Here is a 20,290-nt window from a genome sequence, read left to right on the forward strand (position 1 = left end):
TTTAATAGTCAGTCTCCTCTTACTGCCCTAATCTGTAACTTTTTTTTTTCCATATAAAAGGTTTGCCTAGCAATTGGTGTACCTCTAAATGCTGTGCAATTTCAGTTCCAAAGCTTTTTTAAATCCTCAAATGATAGGAAATGACCTGAGAAAGTTAATAACTTTATTGCTTTGTTAAATGATCATTTATTAAATGTATGTGGTATTTGTTTGCTTTCATATCATTCTCCCCCTTCTTTTCCTTTTGTGAAGAGAATTCTTGTAAGAGAAATCACAAATAGGTTTGGTTTTGCTTTGATTCCATAAAGATAAATAAAAGAAGGAACCTGTTTATCATGTCTGCTGCTTCCAGTTTGTGGAAATATATCCCATTCCATGACTGAATTCCAGAAAGAAGTTGTCAGGAAAAAGCACACTGGAGATAGTTTTTAATTTTTTTTAAGCTGTCATTTTGGTTAAGTACACTCTTGTCAGGCCCTTCTTCCAAGCACTGGATTGTCTACACTAATCTTTATTTACCATCACATACTATGTAGCAAAAGAAATGCCCATTATGTTTATGTATTACTGCTTATTTGTATGTTACTTTCTGTCAAGAAAGTGTGCTTTAAAACTAAACATCAGTGTAAATCAGAGGACTATGGAGATAATTTGATATATTTCCATTTAAAGAGTTTCTGATGGTTCCTTGCATAAAGTGCTCAGTTTTGAATGGATAAAATTTTTAAATGTAGCCAGATACACATGATTATAAGCTCTTAAATCATGCAGTTCATGAAAAAGTCTTTCTTTCTAATCAACAATATGATTTTATTGTCAAGCCATGTATGAAATGCTACACTTTGAAATGAACCATACTACCAAGTAATTTTCTTTGATAATAACATTGTTTTTCAATAGTTGGTTAATTGTGGGTGCCTGGGTAGCTCAGTCAGTTAAGGGTCTGCCTTCTGCTCAGGTCATGATCCCAGGTCTTGGGTATTGGGCCCTGCTCAGTGGGGAGTTTGCTTTTTCCCTCTCCACCTGCCGGAGTCTCCCCCAGCCTGTGTGCTCACTCACTCACTCACTCTGGCTCTCTCAAATAAAATTTAAGAAGAAAATAGTTGGTAGTTGAAATCATCAGCTTAAGCAACTAAAGCCTTTTATAATAAACTGAACAAATAATTTTGACATGGTGTGTAGTCCTATTTTGCCACCGCAAAACTAAGCTGTTAGGATCATTAGTTACCTTAGTCTAGTATGCTTTATGTTCTTTATAGCTTTGCTTCTCAAAGCTCTTTATAGCTTTGCTTTTCACAAAGTGTATAGAAGAGCAAATCCCCAGGGGCCTGGAACCACCGTCCAGAGCATTCAACCTCAGTATGAAGTGTCCTGTTCTGTCTTAAAACAGTATTCTGCATCTTTCTCTTCTGCCAACGATCTGTGTACCCATGTTCAAGATACAGGCATTTGATCTTGATTCTCTTTCACTAAGACTTTCTAATTAGCAAAGAGTTTTATTTCAAAATATCTTAAAACATATCTTTTAATTATTACATACTCCAGAGGAAATCCACTTTATAAGCATTTCCTAAGGCATTAATTACACGCAATGATAGATGTGGTGGTGGTCAGTACGGGGTCTTCATAATAGCACAACCTCAAACAAAAGTTCATTTATAGGATAATGGTTAGATAAATTTAGATGGCATGCACCCATTGAAAATGCTATGGAAAAATAAGTAGAACTCTTGGAAAATACTCCCAATAAAGTAAGTGCAGGAAAAAGTTCAAAAGATGGGACAGTATGTTTGGAAGATCATCACAAAATGTTACAGTGGAATATATGAATAACTTTCCTTATATTGGTTTAAGAAAAAACATCCGAAAATTAAATGTGGCCTTAAGCCAGAAACCCTGCATCTGTGTTTTTCAGTCAACTCATTCAATAAAATTTTAGTGTTACAAGTTCTGTAGCTTGCTTGATTTCCTTGTATAAAAGTATCTTACAATGTTTAGTCTTATCATATCTTTCAGTGTAGAATCCCGACTCCAATCTTGTAGGGTCAGCAACTTTTAGCTCCTGTGCTTTTCATGATCTCCACTAAAATATGCCCTCCCACACTTAGATAGTCAGAAACGGATACAAATTTACCTACAAAACTAATTCCCAAACTAGGGAAAAATGCATTTTTCTTGATCGTGGTTTTTGGAAAATCTTGACAGTTTACTTAGCAAATTAGGACCATTAAAGGTATACCTTAGAGATACTGCCAAGTTCATTTTCAGACACTGCAGTAAAGCAAAGGTTGCAATAGAACAAGTCAAATGAATTTTTTGGTTCTCAGGGCATGTGCAAGTTAGGTTTATACTTACTGTAGTTCATTTAAAAGCATGCAAGAGCATGTCAGAGCCAATGTGCAAACTTAAGAAAAAACTTACAAAATGTTATCATCTGAGTTTTCAGCTAGTCTTAATCACCACAACCAATATACAGGTATTGGGTGCTTAGGGGAGATGGCCCCCTGGGGAGTTGAAAATCCCTGTAGAACTTTTGACTCCCCCCAAAACTAATAGCCTACTATTAACCAAAAGCCTTACCACTAACAGTCAATTAACACTTATTTTGTATGTTTTATGTATCATATACTGTATTCCTACAATAGAAAAATGGAAGAAAACACATTTACAGTACTGTATTGTAAAAAGTCCACATGTAAGTGGACACATGCAGTTCAAAGTGTTGTTCAAGCGTGAGCTGTAATAATGAAAAAATTGTAAATAGTGTGAGAGTTATCAAAATGTGACACAGATGCAAAATGAGCAAATGCTATTGGTAGTGCCAATAGACTTGTTTAACACAGGGTTACCATAAACCTTCACTGTATTAAAAAATTTAATGTATAATAAAATGAGTTATGCCTCTGTGTAGATTTAGTGGATGGAAATACCAGTCCTAAAATAATCCATTGAATGTGAACTTTACATCAATACTGGAGTGAACAGGATGAAGGATTTGTTTCTTTAATTAAATTCTGTATTAAGTACCAGATCCAGAGTTGTTCTTTCGTTCTACATTAAATAGGGTTCTCTTTCATTGGGAGCTCTCAATGAACATGAATACGTTTTTCATTTAAATGTGAATGTAAGTATTTCATTATAATATTTTATACTGCATTTCACATGTTCTCTTGATTTTATTGCTATACTGTCGGTATTTAAGAGACCCACCAAAGGATGGATGGAAATGTACTAAAAAGCCATTTCACCAGTTAAGATGGCTGTTAAAATTGTTTCCCTCTTCTCGTTTCTAGTTAGTATAAAAATAGTACACATGATATAACCCTTTATAGAGAATGAAGGGAAGATATCTTTCTGATAGATTTCCCCTATAAACCAAATAAGGAACAGGTCCAGAAGTTAAACATAGTTTCATGTATAATGAATTAGAATGGAAAGCACTAAAATACTCAGCTTTGTACCCTACTATCACAAGTTTATTCATCAACATTTCTCAGATACTCTCATAGTCCTGTCAGAATACAGTATAGATGTGCTTTTCTAAATAACAGCTTTCTAGACATTACTGTACCTAGTACTCTCACTTGCCCTGAAAGCTAAACCTCATAAAAGACCTGTTTGTCTTGTCTCCCTACTTTGAATTCTCTACGTATTCCAGTAGGGCTGCTGTCCCCACTATACCTCAGATACTTTTGTTAAGGCCATCAGTGTTCTCCATATTGACAGATCAGATCGTCACGTCTCCATGATCTTCTCTCTTGCCATGGTTGACTACTTAATGCTCCTTGAAAAACACTCTGTGTGTCTTAACACCTTAGTTTTCCTTCTCCATCACTAGCTGGTCCTTTTCATTCTCCTTTGCTTGCTTATATATAGCTTGATTTCCACCTGTTAAAGGGTGCTCTGAAACTGGAATCTAAGCTGTTTCACCAAAGCTGTCTGGGTGATACTATGTTTAAAAATTATTTGCCAGGGTGCCTGGGTGGTGCAGTGGGTTAAGTCCGACTCTTAGTTTCAGCTCAGGGTTGTGCAATTGAGCCCTGCCTTAGGCTCTGCACTCAGGTCAGAATCTGCTTGAGACTTTGTTTCCCTTTCCCTTTGCCCTTCCCCCGCCTAAATAAATAAATAAATAAATCTTTAGAAAATGTATTTGCATGACACTAACTTATTTGTCTGATATGTCTAATCCTTGTTGAATTGCAGCTTCTAACAGTCAATGTGATATCTTCATTTGAATACCTTATAATGTTAATTATTCCTACTAATAGTAATAAAAATACATAATACACATCATGTGCCCCCCAAACTCAATCAGCTGTCCAAGCCTAAAGCCTAGGAGTAGGTTTGAGATAGTTCCCCTATCCTTAATTTATGTCATCTCTTCATTGAGCAGATCCCGTCAACACTGCCTCCAAATATATCCTTTGTTCAGTCTCCTTTCGTTGCTTGTTGTCAGTAGTCCAACAAGAGTCCTCTCTTAGACAACAGCTTATCTTCATAACTTGCTTATCCACTCTCCATTCTGCAGTCTAAGTGATCTTTTAAACATGTAAATTATATTCCCCAACTGAAAACCGTCCAAGGATATTTGGAAGGCCGAGGGAGATCTACCCCTGTCTTTATCTCCAACCTTAAATTCAGCTACTCTTCATTATGGAAAGCCTCTGCCATACTGGCTGCGGGGCTTTGGGGGTTTTGTGTTTTTGTTTTTGTTTGCTCTGCAACAGGCCAAAGCAGGCTCCACTTTAGGGACTTTGCTATTATTACTAATCAGCTTTCAGTCACATTCTTGTAGTGGTGTCTCCTTATCTTGCTGAAGCCCTGCAAAGTAGCCATTAAAGTACTGTTCGGTGTTGATTTCTGTAAAAAGAGTATGTGTAGCAGGAAGGGCTATGTTGACTTACATATGCATCAAATAACTGGAAGGAAGCCTGAGAAATTGATAAGAATTTACTTAAAGAAGAGTTTACTTACTTATAGAGTTTACTTATAGGGGACCCGGTGACTAGGGAACTGGAGCAGGAAGCAGACTTCCCTGCATAAGCACCTTCATCTTTTGAATTTTGAAGTATGTAAATGTGTTACCTATTAAAATTAAATTTCAAGTAAAACCAGATTAGTTTCTTAAATATTAATAAATAACATTGACCTCCTAGTTCTAACTACAGTGGAGAGTGGGAGAGGCCTCAGGAAAGTGAGTCAAGATCATAGCTAAAGAGACAGTTAATAAAAAAAATGGCCCAGTATCCCCAGTGCCTGGAGAGTGCCTAATACATTGTAGGTAAAGGATAAATATTTGTTGATGGAACAGATAACGCTTGTTAATTTGCAAAGCACCTTAGAACCATTTACTAAGCTCAAACCTCAGTTGCCAAATTTTTAAAAATGAACCTAGATTTCTGATTTAAAGCTAGTACACTGCAGAGGATTACCTGTAACCAGTGGTTGTCAAGAATTTAATACTTTATTTCAGCTAGCCATTTCGGACTCCTTTTTTCTGGTATTATTTTACCGTATCTCTATATTGTCTTAAATCTACCTTTATTTTTTCTTAATTTAGACTAATTTGGGTCCTGGTGAAATTGATGAAAACACTAAACCATTGACTACTTTGCACCTATCACATGAGCTCTTGTGCTGTTTTTTTTTTTTTTTTTTTTTTGCTTCATGCTTTCTTTTTATTAAAAAAGAAAAAAAATGGTTGCCAAGAATAAAGTTCTACCTCAGTGGCTTGGATATAAATTCAAACAACTTTTCTTGAAAGGGAGACTCAAAGGAAAATGGGCAAGAGTCTCATCTTTGTTTGCTGGTCTGGAGTTGTTATTAAGGGCAGTGGTCTGGTGTACATGTCCTCTCAGGTATCCAGGAACTGGTCAAACAGCAACTAGTGCTCAGGTGTCTTCCTTAAGTCACTTAATGGCCCTGGAGCCTGGGGTATTGTCCCCAGTGTTCGGAGTCTGAGGTCTTGGAGAATGTTCCTGAGGACCTCGTCTGGTCACTCCTTAGTTAGATGTTACCAGTTGTGCTGGAAGACTTCAAAGAAATCATTAACTCCTTGACCTCCTTTACAAGGAGGACATACATTGAGGCCTGTATAAGGTAGGGGTACAGGTCCTAGCAAAATTAGAAGCACGAAAAAGAACAAAAGAAACCCCCCCCCCCATGAGGTCCCTTACAGTTTCCCTGTCTCAGTGTTACTTAAAGAAGAGTTCCAAGTTCTGGGATGCCTGAGTGGCTCAGTCAGTTAAGCAGCGGCCTTTGGCTCAGGTCATGTTTCCAGATCCCACTTGCATCTGGCTCCCTGCTCAGTGGGGAGTCTGCTTCTCCCTCTGCCTCTCACCCTGCTCTTGTGCTCTCGTTCATGCACCCTCCCTCTCTTTCTCTCAAATAAATAAAATATTTTTTTAAAAAAAAACTCTAAATTTTTACTACATAAAAGATTCTTTTATGTAGTAATTTCCACTAATTAATACTATTTAAGGAAATAGAGTATATAAACGTTTGAGTATGTTTTAAGGAAATGAAAACTTAGGAACAGCGCAGATGTCCAGAGATAGGGCAATTATTAAATAATGTCATGTTTTTTATGAGGTTTAAGTTTACGTGATTCCGAAAACTTCAGTTAGATACCTAGTTTGGTTTCATCATACTTTTTAATATGAATAAACTCTAAAAAGCAGGATATAAATTGCTTACACACTATAGTGTATACACATTTATAAACACACAGAGTGAACTCTGCTTTTGATAAGTTTGTGGATGACTTTTTTTTTTCCCCCACATTGAATTTCTCCATCTTCTGCAGTAAAGTATTACTAATCAACCTTTTAAGAAAATTTAATGGATTCGGGAATAAGAACAACATTGGATTCAAGAGCTTGCTTGTAATTGACCTTTTCTGGCTCAATTGTTTAGGGTTTCTTTTTTTCCACAGATCCATAGACAGGTTTGTTTACAGATACACAGTTTTTAATGCTTTAAGATGAAATACAGTATTATGTATAAAGTGGTATTAGTAAGTTATATAAAGAAAAAATATAGTTCCTGGTAATATTTGTGGTATTCTACACCCGGGGTTAGGTTACACATACTCTGTCTGTAGTTCATAGAGCCAGTAGCATAGTTGAATCTCTTTTTTTTCTGAGAATATTTGCCTGTTGAGGGACAGCTGGGGTTGAGAAACTGCCTATAAATAAGTACAGGATCTCATCATTTCTGCCTTTCACTGGGGAATACTTTCAGAGGCTGATTTGATTTCTAAAATGAAATCTATTTAGAAAAGAATTCTGGTTTTTGTCATTTCATTTTTAGTCGAGACATCACGGAGACTTGAGGCCAGAGTGTCATGAGTGTATTGACAGAACACAATTGTGTGTTCTTATTTAAGCCTTATTGTGTAGCGCTTTTACTTTTTCAGAGTGTTGCAGAGGTCGGAATATGGGAGAGAAGCAGTCTGGATAACATGAAGGTGATGCTGGTGTCTAAGGGAAGGCGACTTGATTCTGTGGGAAGGGCTATACCTGATTCATCTATTTTCTAGGTAAGCCTGCCTTTGTTCCAAGGACTTCACCTGTGTTTTGCAAATTCTGGTGTTAACTAGATCATGAGTTCTACTTATCTTTAATTTTGGAAATGTCATCTTTATTATTGTTAAATGATTGATGTCCATTAAAACAGTAATTTGTAGAGTAAGACCTGAGTGAATCATTGAATCTTTACCATGTGCATGTCAATGGATTTTGAGTTTTTCTGCCAAGGGAAAAGACACTTGAATAAATGGCAAAAATGTGAACAGACTAAGATGTTGTATATAGGAGCCAAATATTGAGAGATTAGTATACATTAAAGCTTATGGCCTCTGTTACTTAGTTGGTAAAAAGTAGGTGGACAAGACCAAAATTGAGTGTTGAGGGAAGAACTTCGTTGAGCATTATAAGGTGAACCCCAAAGACTTCAAACAGGCCCTTGATTTTAATTCAGTACACTTCCTCCTGTCAGCCATCAAGTATTTGTATTGTGAGACTGATCATTCAGTTTGTCTGAACAAGAGGAAAATAATGTATGTGTAAAATAGCAGTCAAGGCACTTTAAACAAAATCAGTTCTCTATTCCAAAAAATGGCTTACCTCCATATCCATTAAAAAAAGCAATTTGAGGCGTGCCTGGGTGGCTCTGTGGGTTAAAGCCTTTGCTTTCGGCTTGGGTCATGATCCCTGGAATTGAGCCCTGCATCGGCTGCATCAGGCTCTCTGCTCAGCAGGGAGCCTGCTTCTCCTCCCTCTCTCTGCCTACTTGTGGTCTCTGTCTGTCAAATAAATAAAATTAAATCTTTTAAAAAAAAAAAGGCAATTTGGTCAGTGATGGATGTATGTGCTTATTTAATATCATGGAAAAAAACATGGTGGGGATAATTCCACAGTGTTCTTAGTTTTAAAATAATAATAAAGCTTAAATACTTGTAAGAAGTGTTTTGGAAAAACACTAATTATTAGATTTATTGTAGATTTTTTAAGATACAAGGTTTAATGAATCTTCTGAAAGAATCAGAAGTTAAACACCTATTGAATATATCACAAAATTGCCAATAAATAGTGGTGAGAGTTTCGCTAATGAGACATAATATTTTATGGATTAAGACAGCTTGGAATAGTCATTTTCATTGGACATGGTGAAACCAAGTCCATTTGAAAAAATAAGTGCTGTAAGTTTTTAATTAGAGAAGTCAGATTCTTGCAGATTATTACATCTTACTCTAAATAGTGGGGATAACCTTTTGAAAAACAGTTTTTGAAGTCTGAACTGTCATTGCAGTTCACATAAAGAATACTGTAGTGAATATAAATTGGGGGGTGTTTTGGTGGGGAGGAGGAGGAAGTTGGAGGCTACTCTCTGTTTGTATTTGTAAATAATGTTTTAAATACGAAATCTGTTCCACAGATTTGAGTATGAGCACAGTTGAAGAGGATTCTGACACAGTAACAGTAGAAACTGTGAACTCTGTGACTTTGACTCAGGACACAGACGGGAACCTCATTCTTCATTGCCCTCAGAATGGTAGGAGAACTTGCTGATGTAGAATTGTGGATTTTTTTGAATTTCTGGATTTTAGGTCACCTTTGATCCCTGTTACCCAGATAGACAGATTAGGCCAGGATGGTAGAAAATGGGGTTTTCTCTTTGGATCATGAATTAACCTTAATTTATATATATATATTTTTAATATGTTTGTATTTTTAGAATTTACTGTAAATTTGAACTTTCGGTCTTGTAGCTACTTTATGAATGAGTACAATCTTATGAGCCTACAAAGATGATGATTGATTAACTGTAATATACTTCCTTTTCGATATCATGTGGTGCCCGCAGTGTATGTAGGACATTAGAAAATATAGAAGTAGTCCTGTCAGGTTTTTTGCTGTAGTCTATTAGAGGATTCTATATGACTATTTGAATAAGATTTAAGATGAATATCTGTAAAAAGCTAAGATTCCATAACCTTGAGGCTTGTGATTTTGTTGTCACTTCTCTACTATTCCTTATTTGTATTTATTTTTTATTTTGCTTTAAGTTTATCTTTGCTCAACCTAGGTTTTATCTTCTTTTCTCATTCAATACTTAATTTCTGATTATTTTATTCAATAGATTTTAGTTACCACCTACCTATTAAAATGATTCAAACTTCTTTTTTCTGAATTCTTTGTTTCTCACAGACACCTTAAATTTCACATGTTCCAAACTGAATTCTTTTACAAAATTCCCAGTCCTAGTTCTCTCAGTCAGCTTCATTACTTCATATCCCAGATCATAAATGTGGGTAGGAATAAACCCTGCTCTCATCTCCTATGTTCATTCCATCATGAAGACTTGTTGATAGTATTTTGTTTCTTGAATCCATCGCTTCCTTTGTCTCAAGTCACCCTTTCTTAGTTCAGAGTCTCATTTCTCACCTGGGAGGCCCTCGTAGCCTTTTAATGCATCTCCCCACTTGAATTCATCTTCCCGACTGCTGATGACCTTGCTCATTATACTCAGTGGTGCAGTTTTGTTTGTTTAAGTGTCCCATGGTTCTCAGAGTACAGTGATGGACTCCCATCATCTCCGCTTTCCTTCCAACCCCCACTTCCTGCCTCATTTCATAGATCTGTGTCCCAGCAATTCACAGCTGGCTTTTTTCCTTACAGACCTTAAGCTTTTCCTACCTTGCTGTCACTGCAAATAATTATTCCTAATGCCAGTAATAATCATTTACACCTGGCATCTGTTCATTCAAGTCCTTTCCAGTTTAAGACACCTTCTCCAGGAAACCTTTCTTCACCTGTAGTTTAAATTAGCTGCCTCTCCCCTCATTCCACCTGCATAACTCTTAGAACACTATTTTGAAATCGTCGTTTTAGTCATCTCCTCCACTACCCTGTGAGTTTCTGGACAGGAAGAGTATCTGGCATTGTTCTGTTCCCAGCACCTAGCACATAGTAGGCATTCAGTAAATATTTGTGAGTGGTTTAAAGAACCAGCCCTTGTTTTTACGTGGGAATTATTTGGAAAAACAGGTTGTTAGCACAGAAGCGTGATGTTTAAAAAGTGGCACCCCGGTTCTCATAGTTCTTGCCATAAGAGTAGGAGCTGAGGTTCTGCACTGGGAATGGAGAAGGCAGTGTCATTTGGAGTCCAGCCTGCATAATTGGATTAACTGAGCAGATTGATAAGGTGGTTTTACAGTTACTTATTGGAGACTTTGGGTTTTCCTCATTGGTTTGAAGATTTTGAGATTTTTGTTTTATTTTGTTTCATTAGAAGCTGATGAAATAGACTCAGAAGATAGTACTGAACCTCCACATAAAAGGCTTTGTCTGTCTTCTGAGGATGATCAGAGTATTGACGATTCTACTCCTTGCATATCAGTTGTTGCACTTCCACGTAAGTCACCATGTGTTAAGAACAGAGTTCCCTTTTGAAATCAACTTTCAGCTTGGGAGAGCTCTAATTGGCATTTCAGGGTAGACTTAGACCCATTATTTTTCTCTTTGTTTAGTCAAAACAACTCTTAACTAACATGTAATGAGTGGGCACGGCTCTAAATGCTTTTACATATACTGCCTATTTTAATCTTCTCAGCCTTTTTGTTTTTAATTGTTGTCATCCTCCCCACCCCAAACTTTTGTAGATGTTTTCTCCTGCTCCTGCTCTCCACCATGAAATTGTAATACCACAGATACACTGTTTTTTTTTTTTTAAGTACTGTGTTATGTATTATTGTTTTATTAATAAAGAGAATGCTTTTTTCACCCACACCTTGCCCAGAAGCACGTATGCCCTTGCCCTCATTGAGAAAACATGCCGTAGAGTAGGTATTATGACCCCTGTTTTATAATGAGAAAACTAAGGCACAGAGAGGTATGAGAACTTGTCTAAGGTCATACCCAGCCATTCTGGTTCTTGAGAAATTTAACTTTGCTCTAGGTATCAAGCAAAATCACATCTTCATTCTGTTGGAAAAAACGAAGATTAGGTTTTCACCATGGCAAACCTTGCCTTCACAAAGTCTATGTGCACTTTTTATGTACAGTTTATTCTTACTCAGTTAAATAGAAAAGAAACCATTTGCTATATTAGTTTACTGTGAGACTTTGTTCCAAGATATTGTTAATGTTAGCATTACTAATACTTACTAATATTGCTTCCAGTGACATACACAAACATAATGTATTTCTGATTAAATGATCTTTCCTTCTAGTGATGATTCATATGATTTTTAAACTCCTGATTTGACCATCATTAGGTTGTGATCCAGTCTTAAAACTTGACTGGCCTATCTGTACACATACAATCCTATATGGACATTTTCTAAGCTAGAATTTTTTAAAACTCAGATATAATTAATCTATAACATTATATTAGCCTCAGGTGCACAACACAATAATTTGGTATATGTATATGTTGTGAAATGAACATAATAATTCTAGTTAAAATCTGTCACCACACATAACTACAGGGTTTTTTCCTGTGATGAGAACTTTCAAGATCTGCTCTCTTAGCAGTTTCCAAATATATGTTTTATATATTTATATATAATATATAAATATTTATATATATATAATATATATAAAAAATATATTTTAGTCACCATGTTGTACATTACATCCCCAGAGCATAAAGTAAAACAAAAATATTTATTTTACTAAGCCAGAATTTTTGAGGGAATTATGACTGGTTAACCCATTTGGTTAAAGTTAAATACTTTGGTCATGATTTTATGTTCAAACTACAGTTGATATTTTGTTCTGTTTTATAGTGTTAGACTGAATCCTTCACACACTCACTTACTTAACTGGGTGGAATAATCTAGCTGTGCTGACCTAAAAGCTCCTGACTGCTTCATGTGGGGTCTTAGCACCATCATGTTTGGAGGACATTCTAGAACCTAATATTCGTAATAAGACTAAATTTATGTATGAAACATGGGCTTTAAGTATTGTTCTCTAATTTGGTAAAAAACATGTTGATAACATCAACTTGGGAAAACTTCTCCATTAAAAAAAAAAGTCACATAAAAACATGAAGTTCTGTGTCCATCACCATCATGTGGGACTGACTGAATGGGCAAGTCATTGTTGTTGGAGTTCAGGGAAGTAAATATCATTAGCTCTTAAAGACTTAACTTCAAATTTTATTTTAATAGTTAAGTTTTCATTATATGCTTTATAAAGCTGATAAAAGTTTATCTGTCTGCTCCTTAAAAATCCTCTTAAGTCTCATGTTAATTATCCTATATCACTTACTACTTCTTACTGCAATTATGTACCACCCCCATGTACTCCATTCCCTATTCACAGAACTCTTGGTGATTATTTAAATGATTGTTGCAATATCTTAGCCTCTTCTACCTTTTGTTCTCCACACTACCTTGTTTATTTCTCCCATTACCTCCTTTGCTGTTACTTTGTTTGAAGTCCATTTGTGATCGACTTCCAGCACTGCTTCCTATCTTTCCAGATTTCTTCCTCTAATACTCTTGAATGCTTGCAGTCCTTTGCCCACTAGGACCCACTGATCTTAGCACTTTTGCATTGTTCTTTTTCACTTGTACCTTTTGTTTCCTCCATACCCAACTTGTTACATGGTTAATCTTGCATTTACCTGCAGATCCTTTTTTCCTTCTCTCACTTCATTGCCCTTTAGTGAAACCAAAACCCTGGTTAAATCTGTGGCTATTTATGTCTACACTGGTATAGCCAATTGGAAAACAGCACAAACAAGCTAAGTGATCTTACTTTAAAGTCATGATTATTAACTTGAAGTGGGCTCATACTGTTGCCTGTGAATCACACCACACTTACCAATGATGTTTCTTCTCCTGCTTAGAAATTACTGTCTTCATACATTCCTGAAACCTCCATTGTTTTCTCCACCTTCGTTAATCTCAGCAGATAACCTTGCTTCTACTTCCTGAGAATATTGAAGTAGTCCAAATAAGTTTCTGCAGATTTCCACTACTACAAAATACACAACCACATTTAGCTATGTCTGTACATTCTGTCTGTCTTCTAGCTAAAGCCCGTCCTTCGCTTAACTAGATCTCATCCCTTTGACCTACTCAGGGACATTGTTGCTGCATTTCTTCTCCCTCCTTTAAATCAACAGTTTTTCATTCTCCACTGGATCATTCCCACCAGCACTGCAAACCTACTATAATTTCTTCTTTAAAAAGTCCCTGGGATGCCTGGGTGGCTCAGTCGGTTTAAGTGTCTGCATTGGCTCAGGTCACAATCTCAGGTTCCTGGGATTAAATCCTGCATGGAGCTCCTTGCTCAGTAGGGCGCCTGCTTCTCCCTCTGGCTGCCACTCCCCCTGCTAGCATACGCACTCTGTCTCTCTGACAAATAAATAAAATCCTTAAAAAATAAAACAAAAAAATCTCATTAGCCCACTTTGGACTCCCATCTAACTTATCTCCTTTCCTTTAGAGCAGAATACTTTGAAAGAATTGATATACTTACCTCCATTTCTTCCTCCATTCTTCCTAAACCCACTCCAATCAGGGTTTCACCTCTTAATCATTTCATCAAAACTTCTTCCCATGTCTCCAGAGACTAGCTTGCTGCTAAGTACAGTGGTGATTTTTTTGTTTGTTTCAGTCTTCTTTACTTGAGCTATCCATAGTTTTTAATAATATTTATCACTCCGTCTTTTCTGGAACATTTTGTCCTTTGGTTTTCAGGGAACACATTCCTGTAGTTTCTTCTACCTCACTCTCTGTGCCTTCTGAGTCTCTTCCGCTGACCTGTTCACATCCCCGGGCTGTAAATTGGAGCAGTCCAGGACCCAGTTCTTCTGCTGCTGCTATTTTGTTTCTTCTCACTTTCTAGAATGTATTTCAAATCCTGTCTCAGGTGATGATGCCAGATTTATTCCAGTCCAGAATTTATCTTAATTCTAGATGTTCAGCCTCAAACTAGTGTGTTTAAAACCAAGCTCCTGAAACTTCTTAAATTCTAACGTTTGCTTCTTCTGCAAATAAAAGTTCATTAATGTCAGGTACATTCTTCCACTAGGTCAGATTTTTAAAACTTTCATAACATCCTGGACGTTATGGTTTCTTTCATGTTTAGTTTATCCACAAATCCTGTTGGTTCCCAAATCAAAATATATCCACAATTTGAACTACTCATCACCCCTCACTTGAGTTCTGCCCTGGTCCAGTCACCAACTTCTCTTACCTGGATTATTGAATTAGCTTAAGTGATCTCACTGTAGCCCTTCCTGCCCTCAGACTGTTGTCTCCTTAGGAGCCAGAGTGATCCCATTAAAATAAAAATCAGATTGTCACTCTGTGTCTTCTAGTAGTTTCCTCTCTTAGTGTTAAAGCCAGAGTCTTTACATTGGCCTTCAAGCCCCCACACAGTATCTTAATGTTCTTGTTTAGCCTTCTCTGGTCACACTGCCCTCCTTATCATTCCTTTGAACAGTCCAGGTCTGCCCCTATCTCAGAGTCTTTGCTCTTGGCTTTCCTTCCGCATGAAGTGTTCTTTCTCGAGATAGCTGTATGACTAGTTCCCTTTGTCATTTGGATTCAAATCTTTGTTCCTTTTCAGTTCCTAAAATTTAGTCTTTTCAGACTAAAATTTCAGTCCCCTTCCCCAATACATTCCCTTTTCTGCTTTATTTTTGCTCATTATTCATCAACATTTGACATAATAGGCTCATTTTGTGTCTTTCCCCTACTAGAATATAAGCACCACGAAGGTAGGACTTTGTTTCATTTGCTTACTGCCGTCTTCCTGTTACCCAAAGCAATGCCTAGTATGTATATCAGGTACACAATAAATTTTTGTTAAGCATATATGGCAAGGAATATATTGGGAAATTAGATGATCACATATTTTTTCCCATGAATTTCTTTCCTTTTTTTTTTTTTTAATTAGAATCTGCTACTATTCTGGAGTTGAATTGTTGTTTTTCTTGAAGTTTCAGAAAATGATCAGAGCTTTGAGGTGACCATGACTGCAACCACAGAGGTGGCAGATGATGAGATTACTGAGGGAACTGTGACCCAGATCCAGGTATAGTGAGTCTTTTTACTGACCGCAAGAGGATTATCCTTAACACATACCTTAGGTGGTAAAATGATGAGAACATAATTTGTCTGACAAAGGACAGAATTGAGGTAAGAATTATTATTTCATTCAGGTTTCCAGTCCCCACTTATACGACTCTCAGAATAGTAGGCAAAGATAGAGTTTGAAAATTCATTACCTGTAGAGTGGTTCACATCTGTTGAGACAGATGGTGCACGTGCATTCTTTATCTACATAAGATGATCTCATTTGAGCTATTAAATAACCTTAAATCTTATCTTACCAGTTATATAAGATATTGGTATAAAGCTTTTTAAGTGTTACCCAGCAGTATCTCTGGTGACTGATTTAGAAGGGCTACATATGTGTTGCGTTTTAGTATGAATGGAAGCTATTCATTTCACATGGATTTTAATTTTAACAGTTGTAGTCCCTTTTGGTCCTTCTAGGACTAAGATACATTTTACCCTGAGTTAGGTGGTTGGATAACAAGCAGGTCCTACTGAACTTCTTTGTATCTTATATATGACTTACTTCTGGGAAATGTAATCAGAATTCTTTGCTCTCTTAGATAGCCTGGAGCTTAAATCTGTTTTACTTTAAAGTTAACGTCTGGGGGCGCCTGGGTGGCTCAGTGGGTTAAGGCCTCTGCCTTCGGCTTGGGTCATGATCCCGGGGTCCTGGGATCGAGCCCCGCATCGGGCTCTCTGCTCAGCAGGGAGCCTGTTTCCTCCTATCTCTCTGCCTGCCTCATCTCTCTTGTGATCTCTGTCAGATAAATAAATAAAATCTTAAAAATTAAAAAAATTAAAAAAAAAATAAAGTTAACGTCTGGCTGATTGTGCCTTTCTTTTTAGTATCTTGTCCTTTTGCTTCATTTCTTTATTTAATAACATATTTTTGAAGTAGATAATAGAGACATTATTAGGTCATTATTTTTCCAATGACCCTTCAGTTAAGTGTAAAAGTTACGAGTTGATACATAACATCAAAGAGTGAGGAAATCTCCAGTGGGTGCACTGTGAACCTTCTTGACAGGGAGCTTCACAGTGGGTCTAGAATGACAAGATTTCTAGAGGAGTGAGTCTTTCATGTACATCAAACAGTTTTGAGCCTGCCTACAGATCCTCATAATCTCCTCTTGGATTTGAGTGGGTGATTTGGACAAGAATTTTTTTCTAAGTCCTCTGAAGCTATAGAGCACGTTCTTCAAAACTGGGCTTGTCAAATTCATTTCCAATTCAAAGACTGTATAGTCTCACTTTGTTTCATTTTCAACACAGTAAAAATAGCTGTGTATATATACATGTGTGATTTGGTTTACAACCTGCTTGTTAAAAGATTGGGCAATGGCAGTGTGAGACAAATTATAGGGTTGTTTTGTTTGGGTTATTTCTTAAAAGTTAATGAGCTATAATTTGTTATTAGCCTCTTGGTTTATTATTACCATTTTAGTGTATGGAAAACGTTTAATAATTTCTAATACTTGTTTCATAAAAATACCATTAGGTTTGTGAGTGAATGCATAGTTCAGAGTTCAGAACGAGCCTGCTTTTTGTGGTGTCCTGTGCCAAAGCAGGTGTAACTGTTTCACATACCGTTGTAGTTAATGTACTGTCCATTTCAGCATTGATAATTAGAAACTCAAAAATTTCCCAATATTTACAGTGCTTTGTGGCTACAAGAGGTATTTCATGGGGGAATTATTTAGATTTCCAAGTCTGTGTATGTTACAGACATAAAATCCTACAACTACACCAACTCAGAAAGGCTGCATGTCAAAAACAGCAGCATACTAAACATATCTGAGTAATTTTTTAAAAATGAGTTTATAAAGTAGTGAAAAATGGGAGTAAAATACTGTAAAACTTAATAATATGTATATACCAAGTATAGTTAGACATTCTTTGAGGAGCCTAAGTCATCTACAATACTCCATTCATTTGCTATCGGATGGTGTTAAGTTTCATTGCTAAAATTTAATAATTATTGGCTTCATTTGATGGCTGTTTACATGTTTACCATTTACGTGTTTAGTCTTTGTATGTGGTAATTGTATTTCTTCATCAGAGTAATTTGAGACAAAAAGCATTAGGCTTTGTCCAAAGAGAACAGTTAATCAGCATGACAGGGATATTCCTAGGTTCAAAGAGTGGGCTGTATATTTAGATTCACTTTGGGAAATGGTGGTTTTATTTTTTTAACAAGCTGATTAATATATAAGAAGATTATCTCAAGAGAGTATTTTCTACATTACATTTCCTAATAGTGGGTATTGTTTATATGAAGGTCTTCTCACTGCAATCTGTCACCCTTGATGAATAACCTCTGTGTCAAATCATAGACAGTTGGGATGTTCAGAATACAAGAGACCTTAGACATTATCTGTCTAGTCTGTCTCTGTTCTCACCTTTATAGAGGTAGCCTCTTGATCTTTAAAACAAAAAAAAAATCTAAAATGTATGACAGATAAGCATAGGGTGACAAAACTTTTCATACTTACTCCAGTGACTCTAGCTTTTTGTCCATGGATTTAAGAACACTGCTTTTTTTAAATACAACACATTCATTATTTCCAGATTAAAAAAACAACGAGATAACAGTAGAGAGGTGTCTTTCCTCCTCATTGTACTTCAGCTGTTGACTGACAGCTACCATCTTCCCAAGCAGGATGATTTCAGTGCCTCTTGAAATTAGAAATTCAGTTTCTGCCTACTCAAGAAGTAGTCCAATGTCTGTTAGGACTTACCTCTGGCCAGTGACATAGCTTAGTTGACCAGTCTGGAGACTGAACTGAGCTGAGTGGTCACTGGGCATGTGACTGTCTTCCTGGCCTACATATGATAGGTGGGCTTGTCCCTCGAATGGTAGCCCTGTTGCCACATCTTCCTTACTCATACGATAGCTGTCTTTAGCCCAAGGCCAGCTCTCTTAAGCGGTTTTGTTCCTGCAGAATTTGCTAGATCACATATGTCTGTAATTGAAAATGTACCTGGTGTGATAATCGTATAAATATATTAAAAGCCACTGAATTATATACTTTAAAGGGTGAACTTTATGGTGTGTGAATTATATCTCAATAAAGCTATTAGTTTTTAACTACACGTTTCTCAGTAAAGACTGCTTTAACTGCAATAAGAAGAAGAAGCGATAACATACAGTTCTTTGAGAAGAAGGTACATTGATGAGGTTAGGAATCAGTTCTAGAGGCTGGCTAAAACAAACCTGTCCATAAAGAGACCGTGATTTTGCTATGTCTTCTGATTTGGCCTATTAATCCTTTAAATTTAGCAAGAGATTAACATTACAGAAGACTATATTCTGGCAGCAAACTACCTTAGGGACCTGAACAATCATGACAGTCAAATGAAACCTTTCTATTTTGTTATATGTATGAGCTTATTTTACATATATAAATAAACAGATGGCTTTAGATATCTTGTATTTCTTTAAGTACTTACTGGAATTCTAGCTACTATTCTATAGAAGTCATGCCACTAGTACAGAGTTAACTTACTTAAATGAAGGTCATATTTTGTTAATGCTGGCAAGTTTGTTTTCATACTGTCATAATAAAAACAGGAAAAAAAATTGTTTTTCCATAGATTAGAGTTTTTATAATGTTTAGTATTGCAGATAAAGATGAATCAAGTTGTATTAAATAAAGCTATACTCCCCCCCCCCCTTTACTCCTTCAAGATTCTACAGAATGAACAACTAGATGATATATCTCCCTTGGGTAATGAGGAAGTTTCAGCAGTTAGCCAAGCATGGTTTACAACTAAAGAAGATAAGGATTCTCTGACTAACAAAGGTAAGAAGTAATGTGAATTTCAGTGTCCATTGGAAAAAAAAGAGGAGGTAAGAAGAACTCGGAGTCATCAGGATTTTGAGGACTTCGTAATTGTGATTGAGTAGTTAGAGTAATTGAGTTTTTGTGATTGATTAACTTTGGCTCTGAATGAGACCATGAAACCCAACATTTGTTTTTCAATGGTCATAATTCTCTGAGATGCAGTAAATCATAAACAAATGCACAGGGGTGGCATTTAAAAGAAAGTAGTTACTTCACATGGGAGTGGGAAGTCAAGTCTTCAAAACTCTTGGTCTGATAAGCGGCTTAGAGGTTTAAATTGTTTATCGTGCTCTGGAGTTCATGAGGATTGGTGGGGAGCTGCTACAAGAAAGTGGGGATTATGTTTACACCACTCTGAAGTTAAGGAAAGGAATTGCATTCATCCACTGCATAGTAAATACTCATTATAAATATATTATTTGCTTCATATCCAACATAGTATGTTTACCTTGTTCTAGAATCATTTGTGCATGCTCTTTTGCCCATAAAATTTATTTTTTCATTGGCGAATTTTTTAGACAGTTTTGAGCATGATTTGGCTTTTTGTAATTTTCATATCTTTTAGCTTGCCTGTATTGCTCCAAGAATAAGACATACATAACTGAGAGGAAGTAATAAATTCTTACACTTTTACTTATTATTTTCTTTATTTAGTAGAATTAAGTGTTGTTCATTTGGTTTTTGGGTTTTTTTGGTGTTTTTTGTTTTAGATTTATTTATTTATTTTAGAGAGAAGGAGAGTATAGGAGAAGGGGGGGCAGAGGGAGAGGGAGACTGAATCTCAGAATCTCAAGCGGATTCCACACTGAGCACAGACCCTGACAGAGGGCTCCATCTCACGACCTTGAGATTATGACCT

General features: G+C 36.4%; 1 protein-coding gene across 6 annotated transcripts in view; it reads left to right on the plus strand.

Annotated features, from left to right (window-relative positions):
- The window catches only part of DMTF1 (cyclin D binding myb like transcription factor 1), a 44,348-nt gene that overhangs the window by 2,854 nt on the left and 21,204 nt on the right, over positions 1-20,290 (plus strand). For 4 of the 6 annotated variants that reach the window (XR_006609619.1, XM_045089757.1, XM_004739640.3 and 1 more), the window contains exons 2-6: positions 7,418-7,540; positions 8,938-9,054; positions 10,795-10,917; positions 15,466-15,560; positions 19,275-19,389. Coding sequence is in view for 5 of the 6 variants with exons in the window: in XM_045089757.1 (XP_044945692.1) it covers positions 8,946-9,054; positions 10,795-10,917; positions 15,466-15,560; positions 19,275-19,389 (442 nt within the window). In the remaining variant the exon portion in view is untranslated. Of the gene's footprint in view, positions 1-7,400; positions 7,541-8,937; positions 9,055-10,794; positions 10,918-15,465; positions 15,561-19,274; positions 19,390-20,290 lie in introns of all 6 variants that reach the window. The other 2 variants (XM_013060842.2, XM_004739641.3) reach the window with 2 other exon arrangements.

This window comes from Mustela putorius, unplaced genomic scaffold (genome assembly GCF_011764305.1).
Source record: "Mustela putorius furo isolate JIRA1106 unplaced genomic scaffold, ASM1176430v1.1 tig00003845_pilon_pilon_pilon, whole genome shotgun sequence".
NCBI lineage: Eukaryota > Metazoa > Chordata > Mammalia > Carnivora > Mustelidae > Mustela > Mustela putorius.